The sequence below is a fragment of the Lissotriton helveticus genome, chromosome 2_2 (assembly GCF_964261635.1).
Source record: "Lissotriton helveticus chromosome 2_2, aLisHel1.1, whole genome shotgun sequence".
In the NCBI taxonomy this organism is placed as follows: Eukaryota; Metazoa; Chordata; class Amphibia; order Caudata; family Salamandridae; genus Lissotriton; species Lissotriton helveticus.
The window spans coordinates 446,189,932-446,206,984 of NC_136060.1; the positions used below are offsets into that span (position 1 = coordinate 446,189,932).

At 37.5% G+C, this 17,053-nt stretch overlaps 1 protein-coding gene across 1 annotated transcript in view; it reads right to left on the bottom strand.

The window, feature by feature from the left end:
* The window catches only part of CTNNA2 (catenin alpha 2), a 2,858,593-nt gene that overhangs the window by 2,100,092 nt on the left and 741,448 nt on the right, over positions 1-17,053 (bottom strand). The window contains exon 4 of the mRNA XM_078679035.1: positions 10,099-10,265. Within this exon, the coding sequence (XP_078535161.1) occupies positions 10,099-10,265 (167 nt within the window). The remainder of the gene's footprint in view (positions 1-10,098; positions 10,266-17,053) is intronic.

The window sequence follows — 17,053 nt, forward strand, 5'->3', positions numbered from 1 at the left end:
GTAAGGATTTTATAAGAGCGTTTGCTCCAAAGGTCAGAGAAATTGAGTACACTAAAGACCGCAGGAAGCATATTCACAGTTGTTTAGTTTGTTTTGTCATAATTCAAAGCATTACAGTCACATAGGACCTGAGTGACAAATTGTGTATATGTTTATATTTTTGAGTAAGTTAACTACATTTTAATATTCACAAAGTACACATTTCTAGTAACTTACACTTTTGTAGTAATCCCAGTACAACACATGGCCAAGTACTAGTATTGCAATACCCTCCCATGGAAAATAATAGAGGGAGGAACTGAAAGTTAAACCCAATACAAAATAATGTTAAATTGAAAAAATTAATTAAAACAGTTAAACATATAGATGAATACAAATTAATGTTTCAAAATATATAAAAATAGTGCATATTTATAATATATATACACATATATATTAATATAACATATTAATATAAAATATTTTGAATTTGAAAAAGAAAATAACGATAAATATTATTAAATTAATACCAATGATAAAATATATTATTAAAAATAATCTGACAATAAAGGTACAATGTGACAAAAAATAACCATTGCAAGCCATAAATCGTATCTTGGATCATTCTTGGAAGTCCAATGTTGTGTTTGCATTGCTTTTGGTTGTATAGTTTCCAATATTTTGCTCTATGGGTTCACCATAGCATATTCTACATTCTGTATTCTATGCTGCATTTGTTATGTGTGAGGATTCTTTTTTGTGGAAGTTTCTACAGGGCAAAGCAGGAGCAGCATAGCATTTCTGGTGATGTCTAGGTGGACTGTCATAGAGGAGCCACTTAACACCATTATTTTCTGGACATATATGCAAGACCTAGACAGGTTCTGGCACATCTCACTTAGCAATGAGGAGATAAATGTTTTAGGACAGATTAAAGTATTATTGAATATTGTATTATGAATGCTTGTCAAAGCTTCGCATGATCTGTCCCCTTTTGATATGCTTCCTTTAGTATTAATATTGAATTAATTTTAGCAATCCAATCTAACATATTGGATTAGTGGTAATGGGGTCTTGGCAGTCCCTTATTAGCATATGTTCCAAACGTTGAGTGATTTAGTGTAAGCAATATAAATCATTTCTTGTAAGCTATACGGGGCCTGGCTGCATAAAACAGAGTGGTAAGAAATGCCAAATATCCGACAATCCCTTAGAAAACTGTCATCTCATGGAAAATATCATTAATTGCCATTGATTGAATTTACACATTTACTACATTAAGGAATATTCCCGTAACATTTGTTATAATCAGTTTGGCAGCTTTATACTTTCAGTTTATAATTGAATACTAATAAATGTTCCTACATATTATGGGTAAGTTATGGAGATCTAGGTCACATTTTTAGAATTATCTCTAATCCTGTCGGAGTGTAGCCCACCACATATCACTGGAAAATATGTCAAACGTAACATTGGAACTCTCCTGACAGACAATAACTGAAAAATGGCCATATATCGCATAGTGCGCATGCGCATGTATGTCAGAGCAAGACAGGTAATGCCGATTTTCGAATGCAAGGATCTCGAAGAGCTATGCGCCAAGTAATTTGCTAGGTAAGCATGGGTATGTATACTTATTTGTTCTGTCTCTTGCTCTTGCAAAGCTGCTGTATAGGCTTGTGAAACATTCTACTGGTATTCTTACACATCAGTGAACAAACAGACCCAAGGAGCAAAATCCATTAACATGTTGTATTGATTTTGCAGCTCGGCCTAACAAAATACAGAGAAATATTCTGCTTTCAATCAAAGTTCAAGGTAGTCCAATATCCCCAGGAACTGCTTTAGTCCTTTCAGTGCTAACCAGATTTTGACAAATGACATCCAGGTCAGGCTTGCACCATTGTTTGTCATTTATAGGGGATTGTAAAGATATGCAGATATTATAACTTGTTTTAGAGTGATCTGCTGAGGTATGCCATAATATTTGTATTTATTTAATTGCAAAAAACCACACACATTATTGATATGTAAGAATGTGTGTCTTTCTTCAGACATCACAAACGGGCGTGTTGGACAAAATTATCCTCCTCTGGACTATTTGAAATATATTTTGGGGAAAAGCTATTTCCTCATTGATTTTGAGGCATTGTGTTAAACATTAGTTCACACAAGTAGCAATTTTCTGATGGTAGTGGTAAGTAGAAAAGGTATAGGTCAAACCCCAGTAAAGGAATTGTGCAATAACTGACTAAGCTGGGGAAAAAAATCACCCCTATTTTTTATTTACTTGCCTTTACATGCGCACACACACATTCACCCATACACACACATACACACACACACACTCTCCTCTCTCTCTCTCTCTCTCTCTCTGTAAGTAGTTATAGTTAGGATCATGTTGCTATAGAAAAAGCGTTTTTTGACTCTTTGGCTTTGTATTACAAACCTTCATGAAGGTTTCCAAGACAAATGTCAAGTTTTGAGGTGATCTGTCAAGCATGAGCCAAGAAATAGGGGGGGGTTAAAAAAATAATTTCCCATAGGCGCTTTGAACACGACTACAGCCCGAACCTCTGCACGGAATTATACCAAATTTGGCTGGAAGGTAGATTTTGGGTTGCAGATCACACTTTCAGTTATTTGGTGTAAATATGTCCAGTAGTTGTGCAAAAAGTTAGGAGAAACCAAATAAGGATATCTGGACAGAGCCTAAGCACAGATCTCAGGGTGAGATCTGATTAGCTGTCAGCACTTCGAAATGCATTGTAGTGAATGGCAGGTTTTGAGGGTAACAAAAAGGAGAAATCATTTGTTGTTGATGGTACTATACTGATTATAGGAATTGTGGTGTTTTGAGGTGATTTCACCCTGCAAAAAAAACTTCTGCTCAGAGCACATCAATCATGTTTGAGAGAAAACAGTTTTCTCATGATTTTCCCATAGGAGTTGCTCTAAGAGCTAAAATGAGAGCCTATTTTCTGTAAATTCACACTACACTTCTCAGCCATATGAGAATGAAGTCTGACATTCTCAGTAAAACAAAAACTTCCAAAAGGTGTAGCCTGTCAGTTGATTCCTGTGTGTTCTACTGCAGCCTTACAGAATGTGCTTAAGAACAACTAGAGCGCTGACAAAAGAGTGGCACACCCGAAGCATCTTGATTGAATCAAACTGGAAAAATGTAAAGTATTTAATTTAGAAAGAAACACAATGAGGGCGTGCCTTTTATCATAGAAATTATCGTTGGTTATATAGAAATAAAAATTTGGACGGGTTTAAAGTGAGATCTCAAATATCTTCCTGTTTTACTTCAACAGAACCAACCTTTCAGTTGACTTCCATGTGCTCTACTGCGGCCTCCCAGAGTGTGCTAAAGAACAACTAGAGCACTAACAGTCTTACTTATGACAAAAGGATTGCACACCTGAAGCCATCTTGATTGAATCAAACCGGTAAAAGTTAAAAAATTTAATTTCGAAAGAAACAAAATGTGGGGCTTCATTTTGTCATAGAAATAATGGTTAGGGCTGTAAAGTAAAATTAAGACATATTTTAAGTGCTTTCTCAAGTATCTTCCTCTTCTGTTTCATTAAATCATTCTGACATGTAGACTGAAACATGCGCTTTCACACCAGCAGCAGACAGCCAGTTAACTTCCTGGTGATCAGTAGTTTACTACCGTCTTCTGCTAAGCAACTAGAGTGTTAACATTCTGAATCCATGCCAAAAGTGTGGCACATTTGACTGCCATCTTGATGGAATCGAAGTAGAAAACTGAAAGCATTTTATACTGAGGATACTGCAGTAAATCAGGAGATTAGGGAGCTTTGAAACAAATAAGTCTACCAAGATGGCCACCAGAGAGAAATGTAGCCCAATTATAGTCCAATGTCAGAAGTGTGCGAAACTCCCACACATATTGGGCTCCCTTATAAACATACATAAAAGGGTTACAAAATACTAACCATTCAGGAAAGGAGTGGCAAAATAAAAAAACCTGGAAGGTATGTTTTTATTTGCTGCCTCCACACTATCAGAGTGTGCAAAGTTGAAAATGTTGCCTTAAATAGTGGCGTGCAATTCTTATGCTGAGTTCCTCCATTTCCTGACAGTATTGGTTCTATCTGATACGACCCAAAAATTATATTTAATCAACAAACTCAATTTTCAGGTATGTGAATTACATTTAATTTGGAGAAAAAAAGGACTGAAAAGGTGTATGTGTATGTGAGAATCTCATAAGAGTATCAAATATGTTTGAGAAAAGATTGGAACAATGCATGAGTGGTTTGTGAGTGGCTATATATGTTTAATAACAGGTGAATAAGATGCTTTATGAGAGTATGAGAATGTGACAGTTTGTCCGATTTGTGGACAAGGTATGTGAGAAGTTGGTTTACAATGTATTGCTTTGAATTAGTATGTTGTACATTTGCTTCTTACTACATGGTATAATTGATATTAAAAACAACTGTAGATTAGGAGTTAAACATTTAGTTAGCAATGCAATAGAAGATGTAGATATATTTACATGTGTATATATGATGTTCTGTTCTCAAAGAGTGTTTTTCTTTGAATTCTGGGTTTTGTAGTTATGTTACATTGATTCGTCAGACAGCCACAGAAGCAGATATACATTCAGTCACCTACCCAGAAACTACTTGTATATGCAGCTTTCACACATAGTTGTAGTAACATCTATATTTCTCTCTTTTCTGTAACACAGGATCAGTGTTGTTTATTTATAGCCACTTACATAGACATTTAACAGGTTATAGAGATACTAAAATAGACAGTCACATACTGACACATTTACTTAAACGTCTCATTGCACTGCTACAGGTGTACTCCCAGCATTTCTCAGATATGTTGGCAAGTACGTTCACAACCTTCTCATTCATGTAGAGGAATACTCTTTCAACATGGATGATGCTTGGTAGTACAGGTCCTGTGTTTGCACTTTCACTTTTAGCTTAATTTGCCATGTAAAAGTTGTTTGTCAAGTCTAAAATCCAACTTTCAGTATGCACAAGTCACATGTGAGAGATGCTGTAGGTGCACCTTAAGGCATGCTGATTAAAAGATCAGAGATTTCTTTTCAATTCACTAAGTTACTTGTGCCATACTCTATGCACAGTAGAGCATAAAGTATGCCATCCCTAAAGCAACTAGCATACATGTTCAGAAAAACATAAAGCCTCTGTTTCAGCTATTGAGACAACTGCAGAAGCACGTAGCAATTCAGTCACTCACCAGACCATGCAGCAGACTCAAAGGTTGTTGCAGTCACATCTACCTATCTCTGTATTGCCTCACACAGGCACTGAAGTGTTTCAGTAGCCACTTACAAACACATTTAGGCAGCCATAGAGGTATTATACCAGGCAGTTACATACCAGCACATTTACTTAAACATCTCATGGCACTGATAGAGGTGAACTCCTACACTCTCTGAGATAGGCAAGTACTGACCAAACCTTCTCGACCATGTATAGAAATAGTCCTTCAAACATGAGTGATGGCTACTAGTGCAGACCCTGTCTGTGCTCTCACTGCAAGCTTCACTTGGCATGTTATAGGTCTTTCTGAAGTCAGTGTCAAATCCATTTAAAAACTCATATACCCAGTCACTGACCTACTCAGACACTCAGGCACTCACTTAAACATCTACTCAAACAGTCATAGACTCAAGTAGACATTGATACACACACTGACATAGTCAGTGAGACACTTAGGCAGGTAGTCCCAGACCCACTCAGACAAAGACATACCAGGTCATATACCGACCTAGGAACTCTTGCACTCACTCAAATACTCATTTTCAAAGGTACATGTATGAAATTGAATTTCAAAGTCCTTAGAAATTCATTGAAAAAAAGAAAGGTTACAGGGATGTTCTGGTTAGAAAATAGAATACAAAAACCTAGAAAATCACTGAAAAAAAACAAAGGTTACACGGACGTGATATTTAGGCTCACATTTCACTCGTACAAAAACAGTAATATTCAGCAGTTATAGTTAGCTAAGCTAACTGTAACTTACACTGCGCAATGTACTGCTTATGACCTCACATCTTACATTACTAATGACATGGTTAGAGACACCACAGATGACATCTCAAATAACATCACTGATCACATCATTAAGTGAGTGTGAGTGTTTTCTAAATGATTCTGAGTGTTTAAAGATAGATAATAAGATACTATACTACTTAAATAAGTATAGTTTGTGTACTACTAAAGAGTAATGCTATTTGTAACACACATTATGTGAGTGGTTGTGTGACTGTGTATATCTGTGTGTGAGTAGGTGTCTGAGTGACTCTATGGGTGTGTGAGTGGTTGCATGAGCGAGTGATTGGCTGTGTGAGTGGCTGTGTAAGAGGCTATATGACTGAGTGACTGACTATGTGTGCGGCTGTGTGGGTAAGTGAGTGGGTGTGTCAGTGGTGAATAGGTGAATAAGTGGGTATGTGGGAGGCTGTATAGGTGAGTTATGGGGTGTGTGAATGGCTGTATGGGTGAGTGAGTGAGTACATACTTGGTATATGGATGAGTGCATGGGTGTGTGATTGTATGGGTGAGGGAGTGAATATAAGAGTGGCTGTATGGGCGAGTGTTGCTTATGTCAGTGACTGTATAAGTGAGTGAGTACACGTGTTAGTATCCATTCTATATGAGTAAGAGAGCAGTGTCTGAGTGACTGTGTGGGTGAGTGAGTAGGTATGTGAGTAGCTATTTGGGTAACTGACTAAGTGTCTGAGTGGCTGTATAGGTATATGAGTGGGTATGTGAGTATCTGTGTGGCTGGATGTGTGAGTTGCTGGTTTGGTGAGTGAGTGGGTGCATGAGTGGTTGTATGGTTGACTTAGTGGTTATATGAGTGGCTGAATGAGTAAGTGGATGTGTGGGTGGGTCTATAAGTTAGTGAGCATCTGAGTAAGCATGTGTATGAATATGTGAATTGGCTTGTGAGTGCTTATGTGTGAGTGGCTGTATGTGAGGCTGGATTAAGTCACCAGTGATGTCATTTGAGGTATCATCAGCGATGTCATCAGTTATGTCACTGATCATTTTATGAGTGATGTAATATGTGAGGTTATAAGCCGTTCATTGCAGGGGCGTAAGTTATAGTTAGCTCAGGGAACTATAACTGCTGACGTTCACTGGTTTATCTACAGGTGAAATGTGAGCCTAACTATAACATCCTTGTAACCTTTGTTTTTGTTTAGTGAAAATACCTATCTATCCAGCTATTTATCTATACAAACATACATACATGCACACACCCACATATATATTATCCAGTTGCAGACACCACTGGGTAGTTATTGACAGAATTGTGTTTCTATAGGAAATGCCCTTTTTGTGTTGCTAATAACTTTTAGCCATATTTGACGGATTACCACAAAACATTAAAAAAGAATGCAACCTTTTAACTAGTTTGTACATGGAATGTTATGATGTGATCAGTCAAACAGGGGCTGAAAACAAGAGGTTCAAAAACGCATTTTCCCCATTAGTTTTTCCATAGGAACTTTAGACACAACTATACCCCAAACTTCTGAAAGGATTTACACCAGATTTGACAGTAAGCTAGATCTGGGATCAGAAAGTGTGCATTTAGTATTTTGATGTCAGGTCTGTTGATCCTCTACAGCAGCTTATACACACATTTTGAACCTTCATTTTTCCAAAACTGCTGAAGAGATTTACAACAAATACAAAAAACATTTAAAGCTTGCAACATCTGTGAAAAACACAAAAGTGATTGTAAAAAGTTTCCAATTGTATGGACTAAACTTGCCATTTCGAGAGGCATTTCGAGAGGCATTTAGTTAAATCTAAATGCGTAAAGTGTTGGATGTATCAAAGATTAATTGATTATTTCTAACACTCTTCTGATATTCTTGCTGAAATTACAAGTTTAGTCCATAAAATTGGACACTTTTCACAGATGATGCAAGCTTTAAATGTTTTTTGTATTTGATTCATGTTTGTATTGATTTAGCGATCTTGTCATTTGCTGTAATTTGTTGCAAATAATTCTTATTTTTATGTATGTTCAATTTGTCTTTGACCGTGAATTGTGTTATTTTTATGTGATGGTTTCTATGTCGATTGGAGAAATATGTGTTTCTTTTTCAGTCTTTTGATAACATTGGTTTGGATCAATTTAAAAACTATTTAATAAAAATGTTATTTGGACAGATAAAAGAATAGTCTGCCTGTTACTCCATAAATAGTAGGAGTGTAGGTTAGTACAGAGCCAGCTGTTTGTGTTGTGTTTTGAACATTCTAAAAGTGGCATTTTCAAAATAGTAACTTAAACTCTGACATTACCATTATAGAGAATTTTTAATTACAATTTCTGAGACACCAAAAAACGTAATTTCTACCAGTTCGCAATCAAAAGTTAGCAGTTATTAAATATGATAAGACAACCCAATGTAATCCTATGGGAGAGGTAGACCTCACAATAATACAAAAAAGAATTTAGGATTATTCTCCTACAAGGACATATCAAACCTTTTAAATATAATTCACCCTGTCCAATGGGCTATGTAATACTTACCTTAGGGGTGATTTATTTGTAATAAAAGGATAGTTTAGGGCTTGGCAAGAGGGTTACATTACCAAGTTGAGTTGGCAGTTTAAAACTGCATTCAGGCTGCAATGGTAGACCTGGGACATGTGTTAAGGGGTCACTTAAGAGGGTGGCCCATTTACATCATTGAATCGATAGGTCCAGGGTATATGGATGACACTTTACTAGGGACCTATAAGTACATGAAACATACCAATCAGGTGTAAGACAATTTTACTATGTTTTATCGACAGAGCACAAGCACTTTAGCACTGGTTAGCAGTGTTGAAGTGCACCAAGTCCTAAATCCAATACAATCAAATTCAGCAACAAATGACATTGAAGGCAAGATGTTTTAGTGAAGACAACCCTAACTGACAGGCCTAACAGGATTCAAACAATCAAATACTAAAAATGTAAGATGACAGATTCCAAGATTAAATTAAGAGTGCTACAAGACTATGTTACAGTTTTTTCCAGAATCTGCTTAATTTCAAATGCACATTTCATCTATGCAGCACCAAACCAAACTCATAGCCTGATTTAGATCTTGGCGGACGAGTTACTCTGTCACAACGGTGATGGATATCCCGTCTGCCGAAATATGAATCCCAAAGGATTGAATGGCATTTATATTTTGTCTGGATATCTGTCACTGCTGTGAAGGGGCTGCCAAGAACTATATCAGTCTCTTAAACGTCTCCTTGTCTAATAGTGCTTTGCGCCTATTTTTCCACTGTAAATTTTAAACCTTCTGTGCAATCTGACCTTCCTAACTTGTGTACACTTAGCATGAGACTCCCCACCTGCACAAACCCCACATCAGTGTCTTTTTTCCCTAGGGGCATATGTCATCCTCATTCTGGGCAGATGATGTTTTTTAGTCAAATCCTAGCAAATTTTACATTTCAGTCTAAGTCTTGAATGCTTCCTCCTATATCCTCTACATATACAACAATGGTAGGGCAGGCATCATGGACATTCAATAACATCTTATTAGGCCTTTCATTTCTATGCTTAAATACATTGCTCTAACCACCAGGTCATGTGCTCTGGGGACACTTATTGCATCATACAAGTGGAGCAGTATTTTGTGTAACATAAATATAAATTCATTCAACGTTTTATTTTAGTATTGCTTGTCAGCGCAATACCTATTTCTACCAGTTTTTAAAAAAATACAGAGTGGCCTTGGCTCCAACCAGAGAAGTATTTCCCTCTCATCTCTAGCAATTGGCTGTTTGGTAATGCAGTGTTTACAGAAACCAATAATTTCTGTTTTTTATTTTTTGCAGACTTCTTTTTAAAGATTCTAGTTGGGACTCCAAACAGAAACCAGCACTACTGGCTTTGCATTTGCTTGCTCTATAGAAACTCCCACTGTTCTTTGTTATATTTAATAACGTTTTTCTTGTAGATGCTACATTACTCTTTGTAAATATAGACATTTGGATTGCTTTGCTTTCAAATGGTTAACAATCACCTTTTACATACAAAAAAATACATAAACATGATATGGAATATACATACGATTTTCAGATGGGTCAAAAGCCTCATGACATCGGCCATGTCAGCCAAGATAAGAAGGCGCGTTACAGCAGACAGCAGTGCACGAGCAGCGCGCACCATTGTGCCCCTCTTTACCGATGAACAGGGGTCGTCTGCAAACTCCGAGGAGGCAATGCGCATGGTTTCACCTAAAGTGCAATAAAAAAGTACAGAGTTAATAATTAAAATGCCACTAAATAAACAACAACCAGTTATTAAGAAAACAAAACAGGTCAATAGGAAACCAATGGCGCCTCCTATTCAAAGCACCTTGGTGGTATGGGTAACACCTGGCAGATTTGCATGTGCGCATGTTCAGAGCGATTTATTTATTGGTGATTTATTCGGAGGAAATGTATTCCAGCGAGCAACCTCGAAGGCCATGTCTGATGAGGGTATTACCTAACCTGGGTTGGCATTGCCACCATTGTATTTGGACAGTAAAGTTTTATCTTCAAATGAAGTACTGTATTTCTCCTTTCCACATGCAGGCACATGGCTTAGTGCAGGCAGGTTTCCACCTGCATGGCGTGCCCAGCCAGGACTCCGCATTCTCCGTTCTTCCTAGACCAGGCAGCGGCCAGCATTTGGGACCTCCTGGCATTGGGGAATCCATACTGGTTGGGCACCTTCTACAGACTGAGTACTCCGGTGTCCATGGAAGTAGATCATGAACCTGGGTTCTCCATTTCTAGTGGACAATTGGAATCTAACAGGGACTTTATCAAAGGAGCTATTCTGTGTGCCCCAATCCAGGAATTCTATTATTATCACCTTGATGCAAATGCTTTGGAAGGACAATCTGCGTCGACTGGAATTTCCATATGTGAATACCTTAACAATGTAGTACATATTGACAAACATCAAGACACCAACCATACAATTTCCCTAAACTAGATTACACACCCTTTCACTACATAGTTTTTGTGGTAGCCCAAATTCTACGCTATGGGCCATATGTAAGAATACATTTTCCCATGGACATAGAATGGGTAAAACCCTTTAATACATCTGGCCCTATATGTTTCTTCAATGTTTACACTGGAGGTATTATCTGTATGTTTCTACAGCAAAGAAAAGATCTACCTCCAAAGAAAGGACTAGTTTTCTCTAGCAGAAAAGGAGAAAGACAAAGAAGGCGAGAGTTCTTGTAAAGGAGAATAGACCTTTACTATCTCCAAGGTTCTGCCCGCCTACTGATCTTGGTGCCAACAAACCTCTAGACTCCCTTTGAGATCTTCTGCCCTATGTATCATCCTGGGCAGAGTTAAGTGTGGGATTCAGTGCAGAGATTACCAAGCCGGCTCACTTCCATCCATTTAAGTAAGTCACATTCAAACTTATATATATTCATCTGACTGAATTGAAGAAATATTTTCAATCTGTTGTGGGTATATGATTTAGTACCAATATTTAATTGCATTAAACTCTTTTCAGATTTGTACCGTTCATAAGTAACTGCACAAACCTTCAACTTTTAATGCGTACTCTTACCATGACATCATTAAAAAAGCTCTATTTTGATCCATTGGTTTATCAGATATAGGGCCTGCTTGAAATGGCCTCACTAAAGCAGAACATGCCCGACGATAATATAGCATTTGGCAGTGACGCTTTGACCAATGGCTCCAAAACTCTTCCTGAGAAGCACATTGATGGAAATATGTCACCGGGTACACACTAATATGTCTGGCCACCACACCAGACAACAATCATATTACAAGTTTTGTGACAGCTGAGGTACAACACAGTCATAGGACAATCAATAAAGTAAACTGTTTGGGAGTTCACATCAAGACAGATATTATGTTTTGATAATTTGATTTAATATAGCACACCAATCGACCCGGGAGTGGTATCTGAGTGCTCTCAATAAATCACGATAATCCCTCTTAAAACCGACACACTACTACATTATGATGATTTACATATCAGATTGTGTCTTGTAATTCCTGATGCCTACCCACAAAACAGAGCTCCTAGATCACACTTTTTATAAATCACCTGTTAAAAAAGTGAGTTGCATGAGGTAGAAAACCAAACCAAGGGGTCGATTATGTTGGCGGTGAATCCGCATCCTCCGGGCCGGCGGTGGCTTCCACCGGCCCGGAGGATGCGGATTCACCGCCGCGGACATTGCAAACACCCACCGCAACATTAGGATGCCGGTGGGATCAGCGGCGGACAGCATGTCCGTCCGCCGCTGATCCGCGGTGTATGCACGCAAATATGGTGGCGGTGTCTGCAAGACATTGCCAGCCATATTAGGTTGCAGGAGGAAACATGCTTTTCCATGGCGGCATTTCCGCCGTGGAAAAGCATGTGATCTTTTGTGTTTGGGGGCCCGTTGCGGGTTCTTTTTATTTAACACATTTGTTGAATGTCAGACACTAAATATTTAACAACCAGATGTAGGAGGACCCCCTGCAAATTAAACCTCCTGTAGCAAATCCACTTAAACTGATACACCTCAGTAACTTGTTCATAAGGTGCATTCAAGCCCCTGTGTCTACACAAGGTTGGAAAGTTATATCTCACCTCTGCTAGTGGGCTCCAAAACCACATCCCATCAGTAGATCCCCTGGTGCCAATATTCACTAATCCACAATCATGGGGGCCTCGTTTTAGCTTTTCCCAAGTGGGCACTTGGGAATGGGAATACCTTGGATGCTGGCCGCCTGGGTCAGGTGCCTGATTCAGACAAGACTTTGCTGGAATTGACCCTTTGGGGGTATCCGTATGTGCAAATGGTGTACAGTCATAATATCGAGTCAATTATTTCGACTGGACAGAATATCGAGTAAAAAATATAGAATGGACATAATATCGACTAGAGAAAATTAATATCGAATAGAATGGACATAATATCGAATCAAAAATATAGAATGGACATAATATCGACTAGACATAATATAGACAACAAAAATATCGAATTTAAGGTAAGTTAATAATAATTTTTATTTTTTGTGTAATATAAGTCTGTAGCGGGTTGTGGGTTTATAGGGGAATAGGGTGGGAAGTAATTTAATTCTAATTAATTAAATATGTTAATTTATTTATTGATATATATTTAGAATTAATTGCTAATTAATTATTAATTGCTAATTAATTAAAATATAATTGGTAATTAATTATAATTGATTAATTGATAAATATTTTAATTTTAGTAATTTATTTTCTGTAGCGGGTTGTGGGTTTATAGGGGAATAGGGTGGGAAGTAATTTAATTATAATTAATTAAATATGTTAATTTATTTATTGATAATAATTTAGAATTAATTGTTAATTAATTATTAATTGGTAATTAATTAAAATATAATTGGTAATTAATTATAATTGATTAATTGATAAATATTTTAATTTTAGTAATTTATTTTCTGTAGCGGGTTGTGGGTTTATAGGGGAATAGGGTGGGAAGTAATTTAATTATAATTAATTAAATATGTTAATTTATTTATTGATATTTTTAAAAAATTAATTGTTAATTAATTATTAATTGGTAATTAATTATAATTGATTAATTGATAAATATTTTAATTTTAGGGTTCAGGGTCAGTTGTCAGTTTTTGGGTAAAGGGGTATTTTTAGGGTTCAGGGTCAGTTTTCAGTTTTTGGGTAAAGGGGTATTTTTAGGGTTCAGGGTCAGTTTTCAGTTTTTGGGGTAAAGGGGTATTTTTAGGGTTCAGGGTCAGTTTTCAGTTTGTAGGTAAAGGGGTATTTTTAGGGTTCAGGGTCAGTTTTCAGTTTTTGGGTAAAGGGGTATTTTTAGGGTTCAGGGTCAGTTTTCAGTTTTTGGGTAAAGGGGTATTTTTAGGGTTCAGGGTCAGTTTTCAGTTTTTGGGGTAAAGGGGTATTTTTAGGGTTCAGGGTCAGTTTTCAGTTTGTAGGTAAAGGGGTATTTTTAGGGTTCAGGGTCAGTTTTCAGTTTTTGGGTAAAGGGGTATTTTTAGGGTTCAGGGTCAGTTTTCAGTTTTTGGGGTAAAGGGGTATTTTTAGGGTGCAGGGTCAGTTTTCAGTTTGTAGGTAAAGGGGTATTTTTAGGGTTCAGGGTCAGTTTTCAGTTTTTGGGTAAAGGGGTATTTTTAGGGTTCAGGGTCAGTTTTCAGTTTTCGGGTAAAGGGGTATTTTTAGGGTTCAGGGTCAGTTTTCAGTTTATGGGTAAAGGGGTATTTTTAGGGTTCAGGGTCAGTTTTGGGTTTTTGGGGTACAGGGGTACTTTGTAAAAATAAGGTAAAATTACATTTAAATTACATTTATTTAATAAAATTAAATTATATTAAATTATATTATAATATTTTTTATTAATTTATATTCAAAAAATTATTATATACTTACCAATACTTATGTTGTAATGGTATGCGTTGTAAAGGTATATGCGTTGTAAAATCTTGCGTTGTAAATGTATGCGTTGTAAAAGTTTTTGCGTTGTAAAAGTTTTGTTGTAATGGTAGGCGTTGTAAAAGTATGCGTTGTAACGTCATACATCCCTGGAGTGGGAATAGTAATTTTAACCTCTACGCTATCCAGCGCTTTCCCTACTGTTGCACCCACTGGAGTGGGAGTAGTAAATTTTACCTCTACGCTATCCAACACTTTTGCTAATGTTGAACTCACTATAGTTGTAACAATAAATTTTAAACATTTTCTAAAATGTTATATATGTTTATTTAATAATATGTTTATATATATATATATATATATATATATATATATATATATATATATATATATATATATATATATATATATATATGTGTGTGTGTAATTTTTGGTGATATAATTTTTTTAATTATATAAATTATTTATTAAAATTATATTTTTTTAATAATTATTTCTAAGAGGCAGGACATTTGAAAACGCGAGTGGGGGAGTATCCGGGACACAGAGGCATCCGAGGAAGGCCGGGAGGCCGAAATGCATCATGCCTGTCCAAGTCGAATAAAGCGTTTCCTTCTAGTTCCCCTGTGTGGCTTCTGCTTCTTTTCAAAAGGGAGGAGTTTGTTGGTGATATTTTTGTGCGTCAGCCAGAGACGCATTACAGAAGCCCCGTTCTGCAAAGTTTGGCCTGAGGTATTACTGGTTCCTGCTCTCGTAGCCTTTCCATATTCCAAGGTATTGGATTCACTTCAGGCCCGCCTCACGTTTCCAGCTAAGCAAGGGCGGCTGCTGTGCGGTTGTGACTTCACGACGAGTGGGAATACATGGCTATTCCTATCTCCTGCCCAGCGGATGCGAAAAAATTGGAGGCTAGAACGTAAAGGGGACCAAAGGAGGCGCTGGCGACTGCATTACAACCTGGACTCATTACATCTGGTCACATCGCGTATTGCCCTGCACTCTGCAAGCCACTTTGGGACTAAACATCAGAGACCTCCCGCTGCACACTTACCCGGTGTAATGGATTCTGGGACTTGCTGTTCCCAAGAGCGGCAAGTAGTGGCACGAACACAAGATCGGGGAGGGAGCAGATTCCCACCAATGGGAAAGAGGCAGGACATTTGAAAACGCGAGTGGGGGAGTATCCGGGACACAGAGGCATCCGAGGAAGGCCGGGAGGCCGAAATGCATCATGCCTGTCCAAGTCGAATAAAGCGTTTCCTTCTAGTTCCCCTGTGTGGCTTCTGCTTCTTTTCAAAAGGGAGGAGTTTGTTGGTGATATTTTTGTGCGTCAGCCAGAGACGCATTACAGAAGCCCCGTTCTGCAAAGTTTGGCCTGAGGTATTACTGGTTCCTGCTCTCGTAGCCTTTCCATATTCCAAGGTATTGGATTCACTTCAGGCCCGCCTCACGTTTCCAGCTAAGCAAGGGCGGCTGCTGTGCGGTTGTGACTTCACGACGAGTGGGAATACATGGCTATTCCTATCTCCTGCCCAGCGGATGCGAAAAAATTGGAGGCTAGAACGTAAAGGGGACCAAAGGAGGCGCTGGCGACTGCATTACAACCTGGACTCATTACATCTGGTCACATCGCGTATTGCCCTGCACTCTGCAAGCCACTTTGGGACTAAACATCAGAGACCTCCCGCTGCACACTTACCCGGTGTAATGGATTCTGGGACTTGCTGTTCCCAAGAGCGGCAAGTAGTGGCACGAACACAAGATCGGGGAGGGAGCAGATTCCCACCAATGGGAAAGAGGCAGGACATTTGAAAACGCGAGTGGGGGAGTATCCGGGACACAGAGGCATCCGAGGAAGGCCGGGAGGCCGAAATGCATCATGCCTGTCCAAGTCGAATAAAGCGTTTCCTTCTAGTTCCCCTGTGTGGCTTCTGCTTCTTTTCAAAAGGGAGGAGTTTGTTGGTGATATATATATATATATATATATATATATATATATATATATATATATATATATATATATATATATATATATATATATATATATATATGTGTGTGTGTAATTTTTGGTGATATAATTTTTTTAATTATATAAATTATTTATTAAAATTATATTTTTTTAATAATTATTTCTAAGTTTATATTAAATATATTTATTACTATATTAGTTTTAACTTACTTTTAAGACATTTTAAAAAATCGATATTTTGACAGTCTATATTTTTGTAAGTCGATATTTTGGAGTCGATATTTTGGTACTTACCTGTTTGAAGATAGGGAGTCGATATTTTGTCAATCGATATTTTTGACTCGATATTTGTGTATCTCGATATTTGTGTCGTCGATATTATGTCAGTGATCCGTGCAAATACTGTACAGAGCCCACTTTGATTAATATACTGCAGAACATTCCAAGCAAATGACATTTTGGAATCTGCTGCAGTCAAACTTCTATGCTTAGTTATATTAGTTCATTATTTTAATCAAATTAAGTCGTTTTTGTTAGGTTTGAGAAAGGATTATTATATAAACACTTTCTTATGAGCTTTAGTTTGCTTGGAGTTCCCCTCATATAAATATCCTTCCTCTGTTTAATATT